The sequence below is a fragment of the Sabethes cyaneus genome, chromosome 2 (assembly GCF_943734655.1).
Source record: "Sabethes cyaneus chromosome 2, idSabCyanKW18_F2, whole genome shotgun sequence".
NCBI classification, from domain to species: Eukaryota; Metazoa; Arthropoda; class Insecta; order Diptera; family Culicidae; genus Sabethes; species Sabethes cyaneus.
Window position 1 is genome coordinate 201,912,946 of NC_071354.1, and position 20,416 is coordinate 201,933,361.

At 41.7% G+C, this 20,416-nt stretch overlaps 1 protein-coding gene and 2 non-coding genes across 3 annotated transcripts; all 3 read left to right on the forward strand.

The window, feature by feature from the left end:
• Nucleotides 1–399: 399 nt before the first annotated feature.
• Nucleotides 400–12,245, forward strand: LOC128736555 (S-antigen protein-like). The gene is made up of 3 exons (XM_053831040.1): nucleotides 400–477; nucleotides 7,683–7,866; nucleotides 11,875–12,245. The coding sequence occupies exons 1-3, from the start codon at nucleotides 400–402 to the stop codon at nucleotides 12,243–12,245; spliced, it is 633 nt and encodes a 210-aa protein (XP_053687015.1).
• Nucleotides 12,246–18,109: 5,864 nt separating this feature from the next.
• On the forward strand, nucleotides 18,110–18,181 carry Trnaw-cca (transfer RNA tryptophan (anticodon CCA)). The gene has a single exon. It is a non-coding gene; the product is annotated as a tRNA-Trp (tRNA).
• Nucleotides 18,182–19,133: 952 nt separating this feature from the next.
• Trnaw-cca (transfer RNA tryptophan (anticodon CCA)) lies at nucleotides 19,134–19,205 on the forward strand. The gene has a single exon. It is a non-coding gene; the product is annotated as a tRNA-Trp (tRNA).
• Nucleotides 19,206–20,416: the final 1,211 nt, after the last annotated feature.

Below are 20,416 nucleotides of genomic sequence, written 5' to 3' on the forward strand. Positions count from 1 at the left end.
GACAAAGTTTTCCTTTTTACCACCACTAACATCAGCTTCGCAGTTCAAGATTAAGATGCGAGCGATGTCCTCAAAACCACCAGCATCACCACCACCACCGCCGCGGCAACCACCACCACCACCCACTGACTACCACAACGAGGAAAATTTTCTCCAACACACCGGCATTTGCCACCAACACCAGGACAGGAAGAAAAATCTACCAACACTTGGAAAGCAGATCCGCTTTTCTCCGCTACCACTACCACTTCTGGCACCCCTTCGCGAAGAGCGGAAACCAACACCAACCAGCTCGCCCTTCTTGATTAAAACCCCAGAGCTAGAATGCGGGATTATTGGAGTTTCTATCTAGTTGGCGACAAGAAAGAAACGCGAACCACCCGGTAGCAGGGGTTGAGAATGGTTGGTGGAAGATGCGATATTTTGCAGGATTTACGCGTTCTCTCGGCGGTGGCATCATCCGACGGCAGCTGCTTGGTAGGTGGATGCACACGTCTTAATACGCTCGATTCGAAAGGCAGAAGAACTACAATGTAGCTTTTCGCTGAGGGATTTGCACCGTTGCATTGTTGCTAGCGGGGAAAATGGCAACAGCAGCACCAGGGAGTTCGGTTCTACGTACAGTGTCTCGCATGCTGAAAATTGATTGTTGCAATTTTCATTTTGGCCGTTTGCCGAGTTACTTCGATAGGTTCGATAAAAATCGGCTTACCGTCCCGGGAGGCAAGTAATCAAATCTCGTAGAGTCTACCCGTCCATTTGGGAATGGAAAAAAGTCGATTATGCTTATACATACTTGTTAAAAAAATCATTTCGGAAGGATTCAGAGAAGACAAATTTCCATCTAGTCAATAAACTACCATTTGGATGGTTTAAGCTTCATGCATTGTAGTTGAAAGTCCGTCAAAATTTTTTTCTTGTTTGTGTGTTTTTAGAACGGTATTAGAGCGGTATTTCATTTGAACAGAAATAAGGTTTGCAACTTATGTATTTGAGCTAAAAGTCCACAGGAAAAGAAATATTCATAGAACTAATTAGAATTGCGATTGATGGAAATACGAAAATTTCATATTGAAAGGCGATCAGCACCGTATCGGTGAGAGATATTATATTTAATATGAATGAAATGAATATCACACCCATGTCAGTCAGTTAATTAATTTGGGTTTGATTTGATATTATGCACCTAAATATATTCTAAATATATTCTAATATATTTTCAAAACATTTGGCTAGCTAGTGACTCCGGCAACCGATTCATGCAAAGCTGATGTGTCAAAATGCATTATAGTAACGCCGTAAACGGCGGAAGAGAGGAGACACGAAGAGAGTCTCTCATTTGCAGATACGTCGAAATGAAAAAGTACCCGAGACTTGGTATTTTACTTGACTGATTTATTTTTGTGTAATTTTTGTGTCTATTTGGTTGTACGAAATTTTCAAGCAAACCTTTTCTCCGAAAACCAATTCCTCGAGGGATTTTTTCTCGAAACATAGTGCCCCGAATGTACTACTTTTCCGAAAACTGTTTTCCCGAATTTACCACTTCCCTATATCAAACAATAAGACGTTAGATCAAACTGACGATTCTCAATAAACGCAAGCTGTCAAAAAAGATTTACAATCCTTAGGAAAAATTGATCCCAGGATGTTCATGCGGCGTAGGTGGATTTATCGAGGGCAACCAACAGTAAACGCTTTCTGCTTTCTGTTGCCAGTGATCCGCCACAGGAAGTATTGGCGACTGTGGGGGCAGTCCCCCGCAGAAAGCACCACAATATGGGGTTATTAACTTTTCTCGGTTCAACAGTTTGACCAACTCGCGAGCGTCTGTTCCGGTGACTTATGCAGTGCCTATTCTGATTTTATACACTCCAAACGTATTTCAGTAAAATTTAGAAAAAAATTATTCCTATAACAAACGGCAGTATATTTCGTGTGTGTGATGATAGCTGGTAGGTACAGGTGAGTACATTCTCAAGGTACCACTTACTGATTCTCACATCTGATACTTCAACTGTCAAAGTTTGACATTTAATGCAGATTTAGGTGATAACAGATTGTGAATGATAACTGATTAACTTTTTTGTCGGCAGATAGAAACACTGCGACTATTACTTTAATCTATTATGGTATTAATTAAGTTTAGTTCTTGTTTGGGGTCAGTCCCGGCGTAGTGGTTAGCATTCACGCCTCTCACGCCGAGGACCCGGATTCAAATCCCAACCCCGTAGAAGTCACGAATGACATAAGCTATTAAAGTGACTATAATCTCACAAAAAAAAGTTCTTGTTATTATTTATACAAGGTTTGAAATAGAAATAGTGGATGAAAAGGATGCCTATGATCTATAATTTGAATCTAGAGTACATTAAACATTACACACGATTAGGGCAAAATCTTCAATTTCATAATAAGCTTACGTTCTGGACTGGTATACTTGTTTGAAACCGAAAACCCGAAAAACAGAAAAGTTTTTTTTATTGCGTATGTTAGTAGTAATCCTGCTGATGAAAATAAAGTAGGTAGGTGATATATAAGTTGCTCACTGTGATTGTATTACTAATGCTGGCAAAACTTATTCATATAAGGCAGCACTGCTGTATTATTTATGTTATACAAGAATTAAGTGTTAATAATTTTTAGAAACGGAACCTTCTCCTTCACACCAAATAAAAAATTTTCATTACTTTCCCCTACCGTCCCTCCATCAATTGTAGAACCACCGTTTCTAAAAAATATTAATAATAATGCCTGACCGCATTTCAAGGTCAAAGACTAACAACACGAGTTTGGTCTAAGAGATAATCCAAGTAACAATTTGGGTTGTATTACACTCTTATGATGGCATTTAAGACCAAAATTGGTCTTGAAGACCACCATAAGAGTACAATAAAACTCACATTGCTGCTTGGGAAGTGTCTGCTAATGATACAAGTAAACAATTATTACCATACCATACAGCCGCTAATTAATCGTTATCTGCATTAACCCTCACCCTAGCCCTAGCCCTAGCCCTAGCCCTAGCCCTAGCCCTAGCCCTAGCCCTAGCCCTAGCCCTAGCCCTAGCCCTAGCCCTAGCCCTAGCCCTAGCCCTAGCCCTAGCCCTAGCCCTAGCCCTAGCCCTAGCCCTAGCCCTAGCCCTAGCCCTAGCCCTAGCCCTAGCCCTAGCCCTAGCCCTAGCCCTAGCCCTAGCCCTAGCCCTAGCCCTAGCCCTAGCCCTAGCCCTAGCCCTAGCCCTAGCCCTAGCCCTAGCCCTAGCCCTAGCCCTAGCCCTAGCCCTAGCCCTAGCCCTAGCCCTAGCCCTAGCCCTAGCCCTAGCCCTAGCCCTAGCCCTAGCCCTAGCCCTAGCCCTAGCCCTAGCCCTAGCCCTAGCCCTAGCCCTAGCCCTAGCCCTAGCCCTAGCCCTAGCCCTAGCCCTAGCCCTAGCCCTAGCCCTAGCCCTAGCCCTAGCCCTAGCCCTAGCCCTAGCCCTAGCCCTAGCCCTAGCCCTAGCCCTAGCCCTAGCCCTAGCCCTAGCCCTAGCCCTAGCCCTAGCCCTAGCCCTAGCCCTAGCCCTAGCCCTAGCCCTAGCCCTAGCCCTAGCCCTAGCCCTAGCCCTAGCCCTAGCCCTAGCCCTAGCCCTAGCCCTAGCCCTAGCCCTAGCCCTAGCCCTAGCCCTAGCCCTAGCCCTAGCCCTAGCCCTAGCCCTAGCCCTAGCCCTAGCCCTAGCCCTAGCCCTAGCCCTAGCCCTAGCCCTAGCCCTAGCCCTAGCCCTAGCCCTAGCCCTAGCCCTAGCCCTAGCCCTAGCCCTAGCCCTAGCCCTAGCCCTAGCCCTAGCCCTAGCCCTAGCCCTAGCCCTAGCCCTAGCCCTAGCCCTAGCCCTAGCCCTAGCCCTAGCCCTAGCCCTAGCCCTAGCCCTAGCCCTAGCCCTAGCCCTAGCCCTAGCCCTAGCCCTAGCCCTAGCCCTAGCCCTAGCCCTAGCCCTAGCCCTAGCCCTAGCCCTAGCCCTAGCCCTAGCCCTAGCCCTAGCCCTAGCCCTAGCCCTAGCCCTAGCCCTAGCCCTAGCCCTAGCCCTAGCCCTAGCCCTAGCCCTAGCCCTAGCCCTAGCGCTAGCCCTAGCCGCTAGCGGAGAGCTCCATCGTGCATTTGATTTTGATTTGACGGATTGGTTTGACGAAGAATGTAGGAGGATGATGGATGAGGAGAACGTTGTGCAGACGGACAAGACGCGCAGTGCCACACGTCAGAACGTGGAAAGACACCTACAGAAGGAGGTGCAGTGAAACCAAATCTTCCGAGAGAAAAAGCGCTACCTGGAAGAGCAAGAATATGCAGAGTTGGAGCGGCTGTATCGCTGTATCTCAGGAACCGCGAAAGTTCTACCAGAAACTGAACCGATCATGCAAAGGCTTTGCAAAGGAAAAGTCGAACCGAAATTTGTCGAGATAACAATGGCAATATTTTGACAGACGATCGTGAGTTGACCGATAGGTGGAAGCAGCACTTCGATTAACACCTGAATGGTACCCAGGCGGAGAACCATGGCAGTGAGAAAAGCGATTTCGATTTGGACGTCCAGAAAAGCTGGCCGTTTGATGCTCCGGCTAATTGTTAGGATTTGGGATACGGAACAGCTACCGGAGGAGTGGAAAGATGAGGTAATCTACCCGCTCTACAAAAAGGGTGACAATTTGGACTGTGCAAGATATCAAGCGATCATCGTTCTCAAGCAGAAAATTGGTAAATACGTCTAAAACAAAGTACATGCTGGCCATCGGAACCGAGGTTCACTGGTAACGGCGGACAATGACACCAGCTATGAGATTCGGAGGTGTATTATTAGCGGAAGTCGTGCTTACTATGTGCTTACTATGCTTACTAGGGTTTTATAAGCAATTTCGGTTGAACAGACTAAGCCCCTGCACAAAGTGTTCACTGTACAAGACGCTCCGGTTGTTCTCTACGCGCATGAAACATGGTCCATTCTCGAGGAGGACGTGTAAGTGCTCGGAGTTTTCGAAAGACGATTGCTAAGAACAATCTTCGCCGGCGTACAGGAAAGCGGAGGATGTGCCATGAACTCGCACAGCTCTGTGACGAACCCAGTATCCAACAGGTGGCTAAAGCTGGACGGATACGATGGGCAGGACATGTTGTCAGAATGCCAGACACCTATCCTGCAAAGATAGTGTTAGATAGTGCCTCAAATCCGGTAGAAACCAGATGGTTATACCAGGTGGAGCGAGATCTGGCGGAGAGTACTCGGTGTCCGAGAAATTGATGCGGTAGCCCACAACCGAATAACTTGGAGAAACTTTGTTCAACAGGTTTTGTCATAGGACGACAAGCCTCTTAAGTAAGTAAGTATGACATTTAGTTAAACATAATTTTATTACCATTTATGTATCATTTTTGTCATCAAATTAAGATATTTCATGAAGTTTTTAGTAAAAGACGAAAATTAAACGGGCCATTTCAAACATAAAACATTCCAATAGAGTTGATGCGGAGTCCAAATTAGGCACGCATTTTCGAGAAGGGGACGAACAATACAGGGCTTTAAGGCAGCGTGGGTCTCTAAAATCTCGTCCAATTTTTGCAATAAATCCCAACTGACTAGTCGCTTTTCAGATTATTGTTGTACGGTGACGATCGAAAGTCAGTCTAGGATCGAGAATCACACCAAGATCATTCACATGCTCAGCCCTTTTTAGTTTCTGGTCGTCCATATTGTAATCGAAGAATACAGGCGATTTGATTATGTGGAACGTCATAACCTCGCATGTAGAGACGTTGATAGTCAAGTTATCCACCTCGCATCAATTTACAAACGTATCCAAGACAAGTTGAAGTTGATCATCCTTGACGCAACGAATCGTCAAGTAAATTTTAAAATCGTCAGCATATACAAGTCTGCAGCCTCTTTCAAGAGCAGAGGTAACGTCGTTAAGGGGGTATCCTACTCTAGAAAGTCCGAGCCGTAGGCTTCCTCAGTGTCTGCTTTTGTTAATTCCAACTCCGAAAACGAAATTACGAAAATCCATTATTTTTCAACCTTCCAGAGTAGGGTCCCCCCTTAAAGAATAAAATGAATCAAAGTGGTCCTAAATTATTACCTTACGGCACACAAGATTGATTCGTAAACGGAGACGATACCTTTGAGCTAAGTTTTAGTTGTAAAACTCTATCGCACAAATTCAATAGTTCACAAGTTCAATAGTGAAGATCACAGTCCCGTTAGGTAAAGTAAAGACGATCACGAACAGACAAAATTTGGTTTTTTCAGTCATCTTTTCTCCTTCTTCTTCTTCTTCTTCTTATTCTTTTTTCTCTGGCTGTGTTTCATTTATAAAGCTCAAAGTTATAAAAGTCTTTGTCAAGCTATTCCCAACAAAACAAAAAAAAGTTTGTTCCAATACTTTGTTTAGTTTCTGAGAAAAAGGGACGTATAGTTTGAAAATCGTGAGTTTTCAGGAGCGGCATTTTATTCCGTCAAGGTTGTTCCACGCACGCCGCACTGGAACGCTTATGTGTATGATCGTTTTTCGGCTACTTCCCGTAGTTGGAACATTACAAAATTAGTATCAAAATAAACAGAAAAGACTGCAGAAACAAAATCTGAAATAAAAAAATATGCAATCTTCAAACGTTTCAGTCGTTTATGTTCCCTTAATAGTGTACAAAATATTACGAAGCTTTAAGTCCGCAAATTTCACAAAGCAACATACTGCCAAATTCTCACTTTCACTTTCAAATAACACCACCAGAATTTCACAATCTTTAAAGTTTTTCCTAACTGCATGCCCCTGAAGCGGTTCAAGACAAAAATAACCATCCGTCAGTCGGGTCATTGTTAAGTTTTCTCCCAGCACTGTCGGGCTTTAAAGTACAGGTCAACTTGCCACTTGCCAGTTCGTGGTAAGTCGGTCGATCAACCACCGTTCTGCCCCCAGATAACACAAGATCGTAATAGAAAGTTCACATTGAATCGTTTTCATGTCAATTTTACATTGGAATTGTATAATGATTATAGAGTATGTCAAAACAAAGTGAAAAATAAGTTGTTTTGCAGTCGAGCGTGTTCTCATATACAACTCATGACTGTGAATTATAAAGCAGTAAAGATGATTGCAATATTTGATTATATCTTAATCATATATTCAAACCGCTGTATAAAATGCAAGACAGACACTTTGGTACATATATGTTCTTAAAAGCGTAAAACATAACTTTTTCGTTCACATATCATGTCATATTTCCCAGTTACAATCGAGATATACAAACCGTATGGTTTACTGGGCAGTTTTCACTATACCCGGCTGGTTAGTGAAAGTGATGACATCGACGAGGGTCAACAAATTAGCTTCTACCATCGCCGAGAGGCTGTACTACTTCCGAAGCATTATCACTACTATCATTACCAGGGACAGGGTCAACCGTTTGCATCTTTCTCGTAAGTCGCAAGACGCCAGCACAATGCAGAGAAAAACTTATGCCTCAAAAAAACTACTGACTGGTTTACTTCCTTCGAGTGGCCCACGGCTATCAAGGACGTCAAAAGAACTAGAACCGTTCCGACAGGCTGACACACAAACGTTCAAGCGGTCGGTAAGTAAGTTGAGCTCCTTCCAGCATGAAAAGAAAAATGAAGGCAAGGCACGATAAATTGTTTTAATTTGTCTGCTCTACGAAAAACGCAGGCTGGCGGCCGGCATAGAAGAAAGAAGGTGATGAAAATTGAAACCGGTGTCCTTGTCGCCACAGATCGTCGTAGATCGTCGCTGTCAGCGCGCCATCAGCAGCCATCGTTCTCTGACCGAAAGCAACCGACCGGAACGCTGATGGTGGTCGCCAAAGCTCGACCATGCTGGTTAATGGAGAAAAGTGAGAGAAAATTAAATTAGACCATCATGGGCATCTTCCGCGCGTTTGGCTTCTTACAGCTGCCCGTAAGTGGTGTGGTGGCCGTTCCGGCCGGCGATAGTCTAGCTAGAAAGTCAAGAGTCTTCTGAGACGCTGTGCAAGTGGCAAGCTAACTAACTAGGTTAAATAAATAACACCGTCTCTAGCAGTCAGCCTGGTTTGGCTGAGGTTTACTGCGACAAATATTTGTGCTGCTAGGGTTGGAGAGGGTGGGCGTTTTGTTTAGGGGGGGGCTAGGGAAGAAGAAAAATTTTCTCTTCATTGCCGAATTAAGTTGCGTGATGTCGCGTTAAAGTTAATATAATTCTATTCGGAGATTGCGTGATCTGCAAGATATGAGGCACGATTGTGACTGTTAAAGTGACATTAGCGATAAACAACAATTTTCAGTGAAGAATGTTGAAAAACATGGACTGGTTTGTTAGACTGGTGTCGTACTTTAACCAGTTAAAAAGCTAAAAGGGGCAAATTGTCAGTGTAGATGTCTGTAAATTACAAAAGGCAACAAAACGGAAGTCATAGACGAACAAGCAGTGAAAAGTTACGCGAAAGATCCACCCGATAGTAATTGAAAATTGACTCCAGGAAAACCCAGTTCAGCACAATCAATGAACCAATTTCCAGTCGGTAAGTCATTCTACCGAAACGGCATGTCCCGGCTCCATCGTTGCTGCTTGTTAACAGAAACCTATGCATTTTAAATTACATTTTAATATTTTATCAAGAAGAAACACAAAACGCTGGCTGTGGCCTTTCTTGTTCGACGGATTCAGCTTCCACTGTAGCCTGACATAGGGCCATCAGGCACTAGAGCACAGGATGCTTGTTGGCCTGCAGACCCACTCGGCAGAGATGGAATGATACCAGGAACACACCGACGAGGCAAACACCAACCAGATGGCGTTATTGATGGTGATGATAATGGTTCAAACCTTTGGTAGAAATACTAAAAAATAAAGTCAGTTTGTAAAGACAACCATTTTAGAGTGAAATTCCCCTATCCACGACGGTGGCACTGCCTTCGGGTGCTTTTTGCCCATGTATCTGACGTCCTGCAATATATGTGAGCAAACGTTGTATTTCCACCCACGATGTATTCCAATTTTCCATCTTTCGGTCTGCCTCCGGAAAACTACCGCCCCGTTAGTGAGGTCGGGCATTATGTGTCTTCATTCGCATCGTCACGTTTCTTTATCGCATCCACCGATGAAGAAGGAAAGTGCCGCTGCTGCTGCTTGGTCCTTTGCGATACGCTGCTGCGGTGCTCGCTGGCTGCCGGTTGTTGGTTGGTTGGTGTGCGGGAAAAAGCAATTTCATAATGTATGAAAAATAAATCCATTATTGCTCCGTGCATGTATTTTATGTACTTTACGGTGCTGCTGCTGGTTGACTTCGACGGTGGATTTTCGCCGAATGTAAAACTTTGGCAAGATAGTAACGCCGAAGAAAATTGTTGCCGCTTTATGTAATACACACTGGCATAATTTCAATGTTTAACCAACTAGAAAATAAATACGGAAAATCATCTTCCAATGTACATTTTCGAACATGGTGACAAATTTAAAGAAACCTTTAGAAATGTTTTTTTCTAATAGTGCAATATATTCTCTCGCAAATCTGTTTTTTTTTTTTGCTTGCAGGGTACCCATCTGGAAAGAATCGGTTATGATGTGATTTTGCCCGAACTAGAGCCGGTTCCATCGAAGGACATGGAGTAGCAAAAACGAATGCACCGTTTTAAGATTGCTTTCCACGCAAAGTAATATCTCTTAAACGGGCGAACGACGATAATAACAATAAAAAAGCAACGCTTCATCTTCTCGGAATAATGCCTTGCGGTTCGTTCCTGAACGGTATTTTTAAAGGCAGAGTAAAACTCTGCTAGTTTAGAAACAAAAATCGATCGTACCTAAGTGCAAAAGCTGCAAAACGGATTGAACATTCCTTGTTCAGTATTCAAATGTTCTGAACCGAGAGCCACTTTAATAAAAAAAATATAAATTATACCAAAAAAATGCTGATCGAACAAAAATTAGTAATCAAGAATTTCCGACAGGAGCCGGCGAAAAGGACACGTCCAATTTCCCGATGAATTATAATGACGCCGTACACACATTTTTAGGGAAAATTATTTCCGTTCTCTCTCTCGGACTCGGATGCGCTAGCGCTGCTAACGCCCAACAACAGCAGCGCGCGGCGCGACAGCGATGTCATTACGATCACTCTCGTCGTCGTCGTCGTCGTCATCGTTGTCGTCGTCGGTCTCCGATATTCCTTTTACGCTCAAACGAAAGCCACGGAAAAGAATCGAATCGTCAGCGAAGCACGAAATACGAAAAAAAAGTTGTTATATAAATTTAAATTCAAAAACATTATTATCATGGAGACTAAATTTGCGTCCTCTTTTCCGCTCGGGGCGGCTTTCACCTGTCGTGCACTCCACCATGCTCCACCAGGTCCCGTCCAACCCTCGCGCGTGTTGATCCCGTTTCGGTGCAACGGAGAAAACGGAGGAAGTCCGTACGACCCGGACCTGCAAATCTGTACCTTACCTAGCTGAATTTCCTCGTTCGACGAAAAAGTTGATGATTCCCTTTTCACGAGACATCGCGAAATTTCCGAACGGAAGCAAATCGGAAGGAGCACCTCGGCGGCACTGACTGAGCTACCGCTACCAGCTATACCAAGTCTGGTTGAAATAAAAACTGAAAGTCGCCCGCCAGGTAGGCAGGTAGGTTAGGTGGGTATTTCTTCTACGCGCGCAAAACCGAAATCCGGCAGCCGCGGCGGATTTTGAAGGGACGACGCTTAAATTGTCGCCGATAATGATGACGGTATTGTTCGATTTGGAGCGGAGAAACTTTTTTCTCCTCGTTGGTGATCCATTACGAAAACAAATTTTGAAAGGAAGCTGGATTTACAATAATTGTACGGAACAACAATCCGTGTTGGATCAGAGTTAGATGTGCCATCAATCTGGTATTTACAACCATTCATTTGATTAGTTGTGAGAATGGGAAGTGTGTGGTATAAATATATCTGGGTGATATGGACTGACTTGTTTACATGTTACTAAGTAACACAACGAATATATTGTAGTCACAGCAACCACGTTTATTGATTCTACGCGTGGTGTGCAAGACATGAGGAGAATCGTCCTCTTTCATCATTGGACTGCTGACGAGGTAAGTTGTACGCTACTACCGGTATCAATTGGGTGGTCTTAGTCCATAGCGAAATTAGCGGTCACACAATTTGGCGACCGTGACAGGACTATGAAAAAAAATATGGAAATTCAAAGTGTTATGGACTAAGACCAAGATTTAGCTGGGGGAGAAGCGTTTACAAGTTATTGATTTTTCTCGACTATCTCACGATAGCGGTGTAGCGGTTTCTTTTTTTGCTTTTGGCAGTATGGTGCAGAAAATTCGAAAAGTGAGTTGTAAGATATTCTCCGGGTTGTTTTCCGATAAAACAAGTGTTCGATTTTTTCATGTCGTGACCAATGCAGAATTGTTTTTGAAGAGAAAGCAGAACAAAAAATCTCGCCGGAAGAAAATTCATTTTAAGCACAATCAATAGGTGGAAAACGGCAGGCGGAAGCTGCGGCATTAGTCGCCTTCAATTATAGTGACAAGTGCGAGCAATTATAAAAAAAATGAAATAGCAGATCAACAGTTATTCATGAGAAGATTCGATCTGCTAGGATTATCATTTCTACGAAGTGGGCTAGCCAAAGTGGTTGGTACAGGGTCATAAATCTTTAGACTTTCTGCTGCAGTACAGTGAAAAAGATGAGGGATCATTGCGCTGATAAAGAGACAATCTCTATCGGTGCGTTATTTTAAATTACTGACAGAAGCACGAAGATGGATGAAACAGAGATTCTATTGAGTGACTACAGCTGTAGATTGCGGAAACATATTTAGGAAAATTGCATTGTCTTTCAAGTGGGAACAACTTTTGAAGGAAAAATTATTATTGATCACCAACAAAGCGGGTCGGAAAGACTATGTAATGGCGGGTCAGAAGGACCGCGCAATGGCGGGTCGGAAAGACCGCGCAATGGCGGGTCGGAAGGACCGCGCAATGGCGGGTCGGAAGGACCGCGCAATGGCGGGTCGGAAGGACCGCGCAATGGCGGGTCGGAAGGACCGCGCAATGGTGGGTCGAAAGGACCGCGCAATGGCGGGTCGGAAGGACCGCGCAATGGCGGATCGGAGAGACCGCACAACCGCGGGTCGAAAGGACCGCGCAATCGCGGGTTGGAAGGACCGCGCAATCGCGGGTTGGAAGGACCGCGCAATCGCGGGTCGGAAAGACCGCATAAAAACGGATAGAAAGGACCGCACAATGGCGGGTTAGAATGACCGCGCAGTGGCGGGTTGAAAGGACCGCGCAATGGCAGATCGAAAGGGCAGCATAAAGCGAATTGAAAGGGCCGCACATACGCCGGGCAGGGCGGGTAAGTACGCGCATTGCGAGTAGCAAAACCCGCGCAGAAGGCATCAAAACAGCTCTTATAAAGTAAGTCAGGAAGATTATACACAGATGCCGTTAGATGATCGTCACTATCCCGTTGATTTATGTTGTTCGTGAACCCCTCAGTGCTACTAACTACGCAAAATTTTTCAAACAGTGCGTCCGGTGCTAGTGAAGTTTTATGCACCTTGGTGTGGTCTCTGTTAAACGCTTAAGCCTCATCAGCTGCTAGGTGAGCCTATAAATATCCTTGCAGCCAGAAATGTAAATCGACCAGAAAATTCCATCATCCGTAAACAGTATAACATTGTTAGTTTTCGAACTTTGCTTTATTATGAAAATGGTCCCTTGAAACATACGGTGCACCTTGATGTGGTCATTGTAAATGCGCCAAACTTGAATTTCAGATTGCGGACCATTTCAAAGAAGATCCGAAGATATCACTAGCTGCTGTTGATTGCACACGAGAATAAATTCTACAAATTCAAACTTTTGAAACGATGCCTGTTCCGCAGCTGATAGTATGCTTTTAATTTTTATCAGCTTCTCTTGTGGAAGATTTTTATCAGCTTCTTTACATTACTGGATAAATTCACACATTAAGGTACTGAAACTTCATTCAAAACTAACGTAAATTGTACTCGCTAAGTCTTCTCTATTTTTTCCCTTTCAATTGAAAAATGTTAAAAGCAAATGAAAAGTTGGAGGCTCGTTTGCAGACGTAGAACGATCGTAACTAAGTTACCCATGACTTGACGAACAATATTTGACAGCCGACTTTCAACGAAGGGTGTCATTTAAGAAAATTGTAATAGCCCATTGTGAAGTAAAACGTACACTCTTAAACAAATTAGCGGAGTTTATTTATAAGTTAAGTAAAACTGCACCCACTTTATTTTTTTTCTGAGAAAGGGGGAGATGTGTGGTATAAATATATCTGGGTGATATGGACTGACTTGTTTACATGTTACTAAGTAACACAACGAATATATTGTAGTCACAGCAACCACGTTTATTGATTCTACGCGTGGTGTGCAAGACATGAGGAGAATCGTCCTCTTTCATCATTGGACTGCTGACGAGGTAAGTTGTACGCTACTACCGGTATCAATTGGGTGGTCTTAGTCCATAGCGAAATTAGCGGTCACACAGGAAGGATTTTCGATTTACCATATTTCAATGCACAAATGTGAAAAAAATGCAGCCTGAGTTTCACGTCATTACTAATGTGCGTTTAACTTGTAATTCATAGCAAAGAACCTTATTACTAATGTAACATCAAACATAGAGACAGATGCCAGATCTACGGATTTATCCGTAGTTCTACGATTCAGGAATTCTCTACGGACATACGGACCAAGTGCTCAAATCTAAGGATTTTTATAAACTTTGCGGAAAAAATGAAAGTTTCATTTAGTGACAAAAAACAAAAGTACGCTACATGCAGTGAATAATTTCCCGAAAAGCATAGCTTTACTCTTTCTGAGAGAAAAAGCGAGCAGTATGGTTAATTTTAATGAGAATAAGAACTAGCATTTTTCACTTTGACGGCAGATAGCAAGTTTTATCATTATATGCGTTAATGGCATAAATTTTTCCACTTCTCTGCTTTCTGCTTCGCTTTATAGTAATACTGACATTTTCTTGATTAGAGTACGGCAAAATAGAAAAATATTTTCATTTCTTTTATTCCTAGATTTTGGCAGTTCATTAATATGGATTTTGCAGTGCGATAGAATTTCAAAATCAAGCGAATAAGTTTGTTCTTTATAATCAAGTAGAAGAGATCCTTATTCTATATATATTAATGTTTAATATGCTCTTTTTACGCACGCGATAAATAAAAACGATTGGACTTATAAATCTTCAAAAAGCGATGAAAAGATGACTAAAATATATAGAAAACACAATGCAGAGACGACGAAATGTTGACGAAAATGTGATTCAAAGTCAATAGAACAGTGAGAAAAAGATGGCAAAAATACGATAAAAAGACGACGAAAAGAGTGTCAAGACTGCGACAAAAAACACGTCTAAAATGGGAAAGAGACATTATAAAACTGCCAAACAGGCGATAAACATGCTAGAATGACTACGAATTGATGGCGAATAAGCGTCGTCACTTCGTCAAAAGACAAGAAAAAGACAACATTTTTGTTGTCTAGGCAACAAACAGAACGAAAGATGATGAAAAGATACCAATAAAACGAAGAAAAGGTGACTAAATGTCAAAAAACCAAAATACTATGGAAAGATGGCAAAAGGACAATAAAAATACAACAGAGAAATGATAATGAGACTCCGAATACGGAGAAAAGGCAGCAAAGCGATGACAATAAGACGACGAAAAGGTTTCGAAAAAGCAACGATAAGGTGACGAAAAGACAATGAAGCAATGATGGAAAGACAGCAAATAAACGACGAACAAACAGTGAAATGCCAGCGAAAAGATATGACGAAGAAGTGAAGACAAGTAGACGAAAAGACAAACGACGACAAAATACGATTAAAAGACACCAGAAAAGGTTAAAAACCGTGACAAAACTGCCAAAAAAACAGCAATACAAAACGACAAAAAGACTATAAATATATGCCTTGGCTAAAGAGACAAGCCAGTAAAACAGTGACTATGCCAAAAAAGACACTAATCACGACGCCATCAAACCAAAAATGCCACAAAAAGCAAAAAAAAATGTCAAAAAAATGTTGAAAAGAGACAAAAAGACGATGACAGAACACCAGATGTTGAACATAACGTAGAACAACCCCACCTTACGTTAAAAAACAACACGAATGAGGAGTCAACACGGGTTCAAATTCCCGTCCCCCAGAAATCACGAATGACACAAAGTTTTAAAGTGACTATAATCAAATTAAAACAAACAAAACGACAAGAAGATGACTGGAAAAGGCGACATAATACGAAATAGTCAAACGACGAAAAGTAAAGGATGAAATACGAAAAAACAAAAACAAATGGCAAATAACTAAAGTGAAGAGTATGCATTCTTGAATAATATGGAGAAAATTTGAAATGTATCATGAACTGATTTGATTCAAAAAAGTATTCATTTCTTTAAAATACAATCAAGAACAGTACCTATACGATAAAAAAATGTCACTTTTATCACTTTTCAGCAAAACTGAGAAACACTTTATACTAACAAGTAACAAACCATGAAATGATGAACAAATGTCGGTCAAAACTCAAATCAAAAGTTTGATTTCAAATTTGACTAAGTTTTATAATTTATAGCCCTTTTCTCTGTGATAAAAACACAGATGGTAAAACTACGGATTTTCCTTCAGCAAAACCTGGCATCACTGGGCTGGTATGGTGTACTTAATGGGAACGTAGTTGAACACCTACTTTACGAGGATGCGTAAAAAAACTCACGCAATCTTCATAGGTGTTCATGTACCCAGTAATATACGATATGAATATGATATGAATATATAAGCGTAAAAATAAAATGAAATGGAATATTTATGGGTAAAAATAGAACAATCTCACCAGCAATCCGTCGAATGAAATATAAATGTGTCATTTGAGTTTCCATCAGTGCATCTAATATCCAATAATTAATTTAATTTTTCATTCTGATATCCAGGTGCATTATTTAAACTTGTCGCGGCCAAAGTTTTCATCGTACAGTAAGAGGTGCTTGATGAGCTAAAACAAAACAAATTATTAGAATAATAGGTATACAGCAATGTTCCGATTTTGTCAGTCCCATGTTGAATTTTGGACCGACAATATGAGGAAACTGACAAAATCGGGAAAAAAAATTTCGAACGTTTTTTCAAATTCAGGACTTAAGACCTTGCAATATCGAAGACTACTACTAAAAATTAAATTTGAACCCTCAATTGGTCAACCGAAAACGCGATGAACTGGGCACAGCACACTGATCCAGAATCTTTTTGGGTGCGCATTAGCTTTGAGCGGGAAAACTTGTTATAGGTTTATGGAACCTTTGGAAGAGTTTCTCAAAATTAAAAGTTTTACCGTCCAGTGGAATTCAAATTTTGATCAATCCCCCTAAAAGTGTAATAAAAAATTTATTAGTCTTCATTTTTAATATAACACATTGATGTGTTCTACAAAGTTTTACAGTATATTATTACAAGAAACTAGGCTGAAGACAGTAACATTATATCTCTTCAGCAAAGATATAAAAATTCTAATTCTCATAAATGAAAAATCGTTAAAATCAGTTTTTCTATTTTAGCTGTTTTTGTCGTTGTTGTATGACTTTTTCTTGTTTTACAAAGTTGTACAAATAGTAAAAACATTGCTGAATATGGTATACTTCTATCTTTGCTTGTTTAGGAACTATAGAACTTTTACTACAACATACCCTAATTTTGACCCCAAATTACTCGCAAGAAGGTATCATTTTATTCAAGAACTTTCCCCAGAGAATCAGAATAGTTTCAAGCTGGCTGGAAAGTTTTATAAATCATGTTTAAAAGCACAAAAGTTAAACAAAATTTATAGGCTGCCAAAATCCCGATAAAGAGCTGATAAAATCGGGGGCGGACAAAATCGGGGATAAACAAAATAGGGAGCTGACAAAATCGGAACATTACTGTATTAGGCTTACCTTACCGTGTGGCTCAGCCGTCTGCCCAAAATCACAGTTTTGAAATCAGGCAGCCAGGAACCACACAGCATCGCACCTCCTAGCTTAGCTACTCTATAGAGCATTACCGGGTAGGCTCAAGGTAGGGGTTTGAGATGGCAAGAGCTATGTTGGTCGCTCTCTTGTTTGCCTTGCCCATATCATACCCACCAAGGTAACATCAAACGTATGTCGAGAAAATCAAATTAAAAATAAATCGATATTTGAAAATACCCCTTAAATTTCTTTCATTAAACAGACAGAATACTACGACAATAACGACAAATTAATTCTGTAATTATAACTGTACTTAGGAAATTTCGCAAAAACGTACACCGGCTTAATAGCACCGACGACACTTAGCTATACGTCATTACACTGGTCAATTTGCTGTAGGACGGACCGCTTCCGTGATGCAATTTCGCGAAGCTGCCTTTGTTGACGTTGTTGGTCTTTAAATCATTATTTTAGGCTCCGTTTTCAGCCCTACTATGCGTTTATGCAATACGGAGGCAAGTACGTACCTAAATTAATATCGTATAAATTATTATTTGTTATTCATCTTTCATCGTTTATCGAACTGATAAACATTCACGAATCATATTTCAATTTATATTTGGTGGTTAGGTGATTATATTTATAATTTTCAAAATAGCCTTATTTATATGAACCAATTGACAAAGAATTTGAAGTGTCGATAACAATACTGGCGACTCAGAATGCTCAGGAATTTCACAGTTGGATAGTTCTGAGAAATTAGATCAAGAAACAGTAAGTCTCCTGAAAACATATGGTGAAGCAATAATAGGGTAGACGTTTGATACTTATCAAACTTGTACCAAAATCTGCAAAAATAATGGAATAATTTGAGTTTCCACCGCTACTGGTTCTACCACCGCAAATGGTGCGTCTACCCTAGTCATAGACTATACCCTCGATGGCCACTGAATCGCGTTTATAAATTATTAATCAGTCACATGTTGAAGAAAAAGCCAACAATCCGCATTGCTGATTTATATTGAAGCTTATTTGATGGAGTCGAATTTTGGGGTCGAAACTCCACAAAACCTAACCGTAACCGAGCTCTGCCACAACAAGACTCCGTGGCGCAACGGTAGCGCGTCTGACTCCAGATCAGAAGGTTGCGTGTTCAAATCGCGTTGGGGTCAACAAAGCGAAGCCGAGCTATACTCAGCGAAGCAAAGTGTGGTCATATTTTTTTATTGGCGTGCCTCGTTGATTCAGCGATTATATCGCGAAAATTATTTTAAAGTTGTATTAGCATCTATTTAATAATAAATACTAATACAAAACTTGATAAACAGGCTCTACCGGTAGAAAACAGAAATGAATAAGGACGAACATTTAAAATGTTGTCTCGATACCACTGTAGTGTAGTGACAGCTTGCCGAATAAGGTCTCTTCAAGTCCATTGTGAGCAAATTTTGGAAATATCACAATAATTATATGAAAATTGTAAACCTTGCTACAAATAACTAGTTGTTTTATTCTGTTAATGCCATTGCACACCTAATTTTATGAATATTTCCTGTAGCATTTTTTTAGCTTTCCAATGGTGTTCTTAAAATGAACACCGGTGGGGGGGCTCATGGTGAAAACGGCATTTTTTTGATAAAATCCAATATGGCGACCAAATCCAAGATGACTGCCAAAAAAAGTTTTACGCCATTTGAAATTCCCGTTCTTCTTCTTTACAGAACTGGGCCATTTGTTAGTTGTTTCATAGAAAATTTATGAAATATCGCATGATATAGATCTTAAGGTTTGCTGAAAATGCAACTTTTTTTGCACCTGTTAGGCACCTAGCTAACGAGGGGTCCTATATTTCGAGGTATCAAAAGTGTAATTCTTTTTTTAACCATTTTCAACTAATTAAGCGCAAAAGTTCCAATATTTGAAGACCTCGTGTCAGTAGTAGCCCCGTTTCAGCGAGACTTACTCTTATCTAAATCAACAAATTTTTTATTTATTTATCAGTCACATGTTAAATACAAAGCATCAATCTGGAACCGAAACGGATTGTTAAGCCTTGATTGATGGAGTACATTTTAGGATTGAAACCTCACAAAACCGAACCGTAACCGAGCTCTGCCACAACAAGACTCCGTGGCGCAACGGTAGCGCGTCTGACTCCAGATCAGAAGGTTGCGTGTTCAAATCACGTCGGGGTCAACAAAGCGAAGCCGAGGTATACCCAGCAAGGCAACGTGTGTGTTATTTTTTATTGACGTGCCCCGTCAATTAATAGCTTTATTGTTCATCTAGTTAAAGACCGAGTTTTTGAAGGGCAAATTAGGCCCGATATCCCATTTGAATGCTCCACTGGATCTCCTTCCCGCTTAGGCGCGTCCGGCAGAAATCGAACAGAAATCTGCCAGCGAAATACTTTTTCTGCCAGACATTCTGCCGGATTTCTGACCGCCCGTGAAAGTAGAAATGCAACATCCGATTCGGGCAGAAATTTCGCCTTACGATTTTTCTGCCGGATTTCTGTTCGATTTCTGCCAGAGGTTTCGAAGAAAAACCGGTTTTGTACCGATTCAGCTTTCCCTCCTTTTTTGGAGGGTAGCAGCGGCGGACTGTAGCAGCAAGAAGCGTGCAATAAACAGATTAACAATTAAATTATACCTGCTTTGTCATGTTCCATATTATTCTCTTACCTTTTGCCCGAAACTGCAAAACTGATGAACCACTTTTCTCCTGCCTCAAAGTGTCACATTTGGCATAAAGAGGGTCGAGCGAAAAATGAAGACTGGTTCTATTCGATTTCTGCCAGGTATCCGACTTTTTCGTAAGCGGGTTACTGCTGTGGTTGTCCGCGATCACTGGCGACTTCTAATACACGAACTCATCTACTACTTCTAATTCATTCCCGGCAATGGTTACCGTCTGTGCAAGATGCACCTTTGTTTCCTTTGAGCTACTTCTTCTCGTGTATTTGGTCTTCGACGCATTTATTTTCAGCCCAATCCTCGAAGACTTAGCTTGCTGCCTAGCGTAGATTGCCTTCGACGTCATAAAGTTCCTAGTTATGATACTAAAGTCACCTGCGAAGCCTAGGAGTTGGCTATCTTTCGTAAAAATCGGGCCTCGCGTTTGGATCACCCCCGCTAGTCGGATCACCTCCTCAAGAGCGATCTTGAATAGCATGCAGGATAAGCCGCCATTTTGTATCAAACCTCGCCGCATCTCGAGATGCGCCACGAAACACATCACTTGATCCAATGTGACTCTGATCGGTTGCGTCAATTTGCCCGGGAAACCGTGTTCGGGCATTATCGGCCAAACCTGGTTTAAATCGAATGTATCGTATGCTGCTTTGAAGTCAATAAAGATGCATGATGCGTAGGTACGTTGTACTCCCGACATTTCTGCAAGATCTA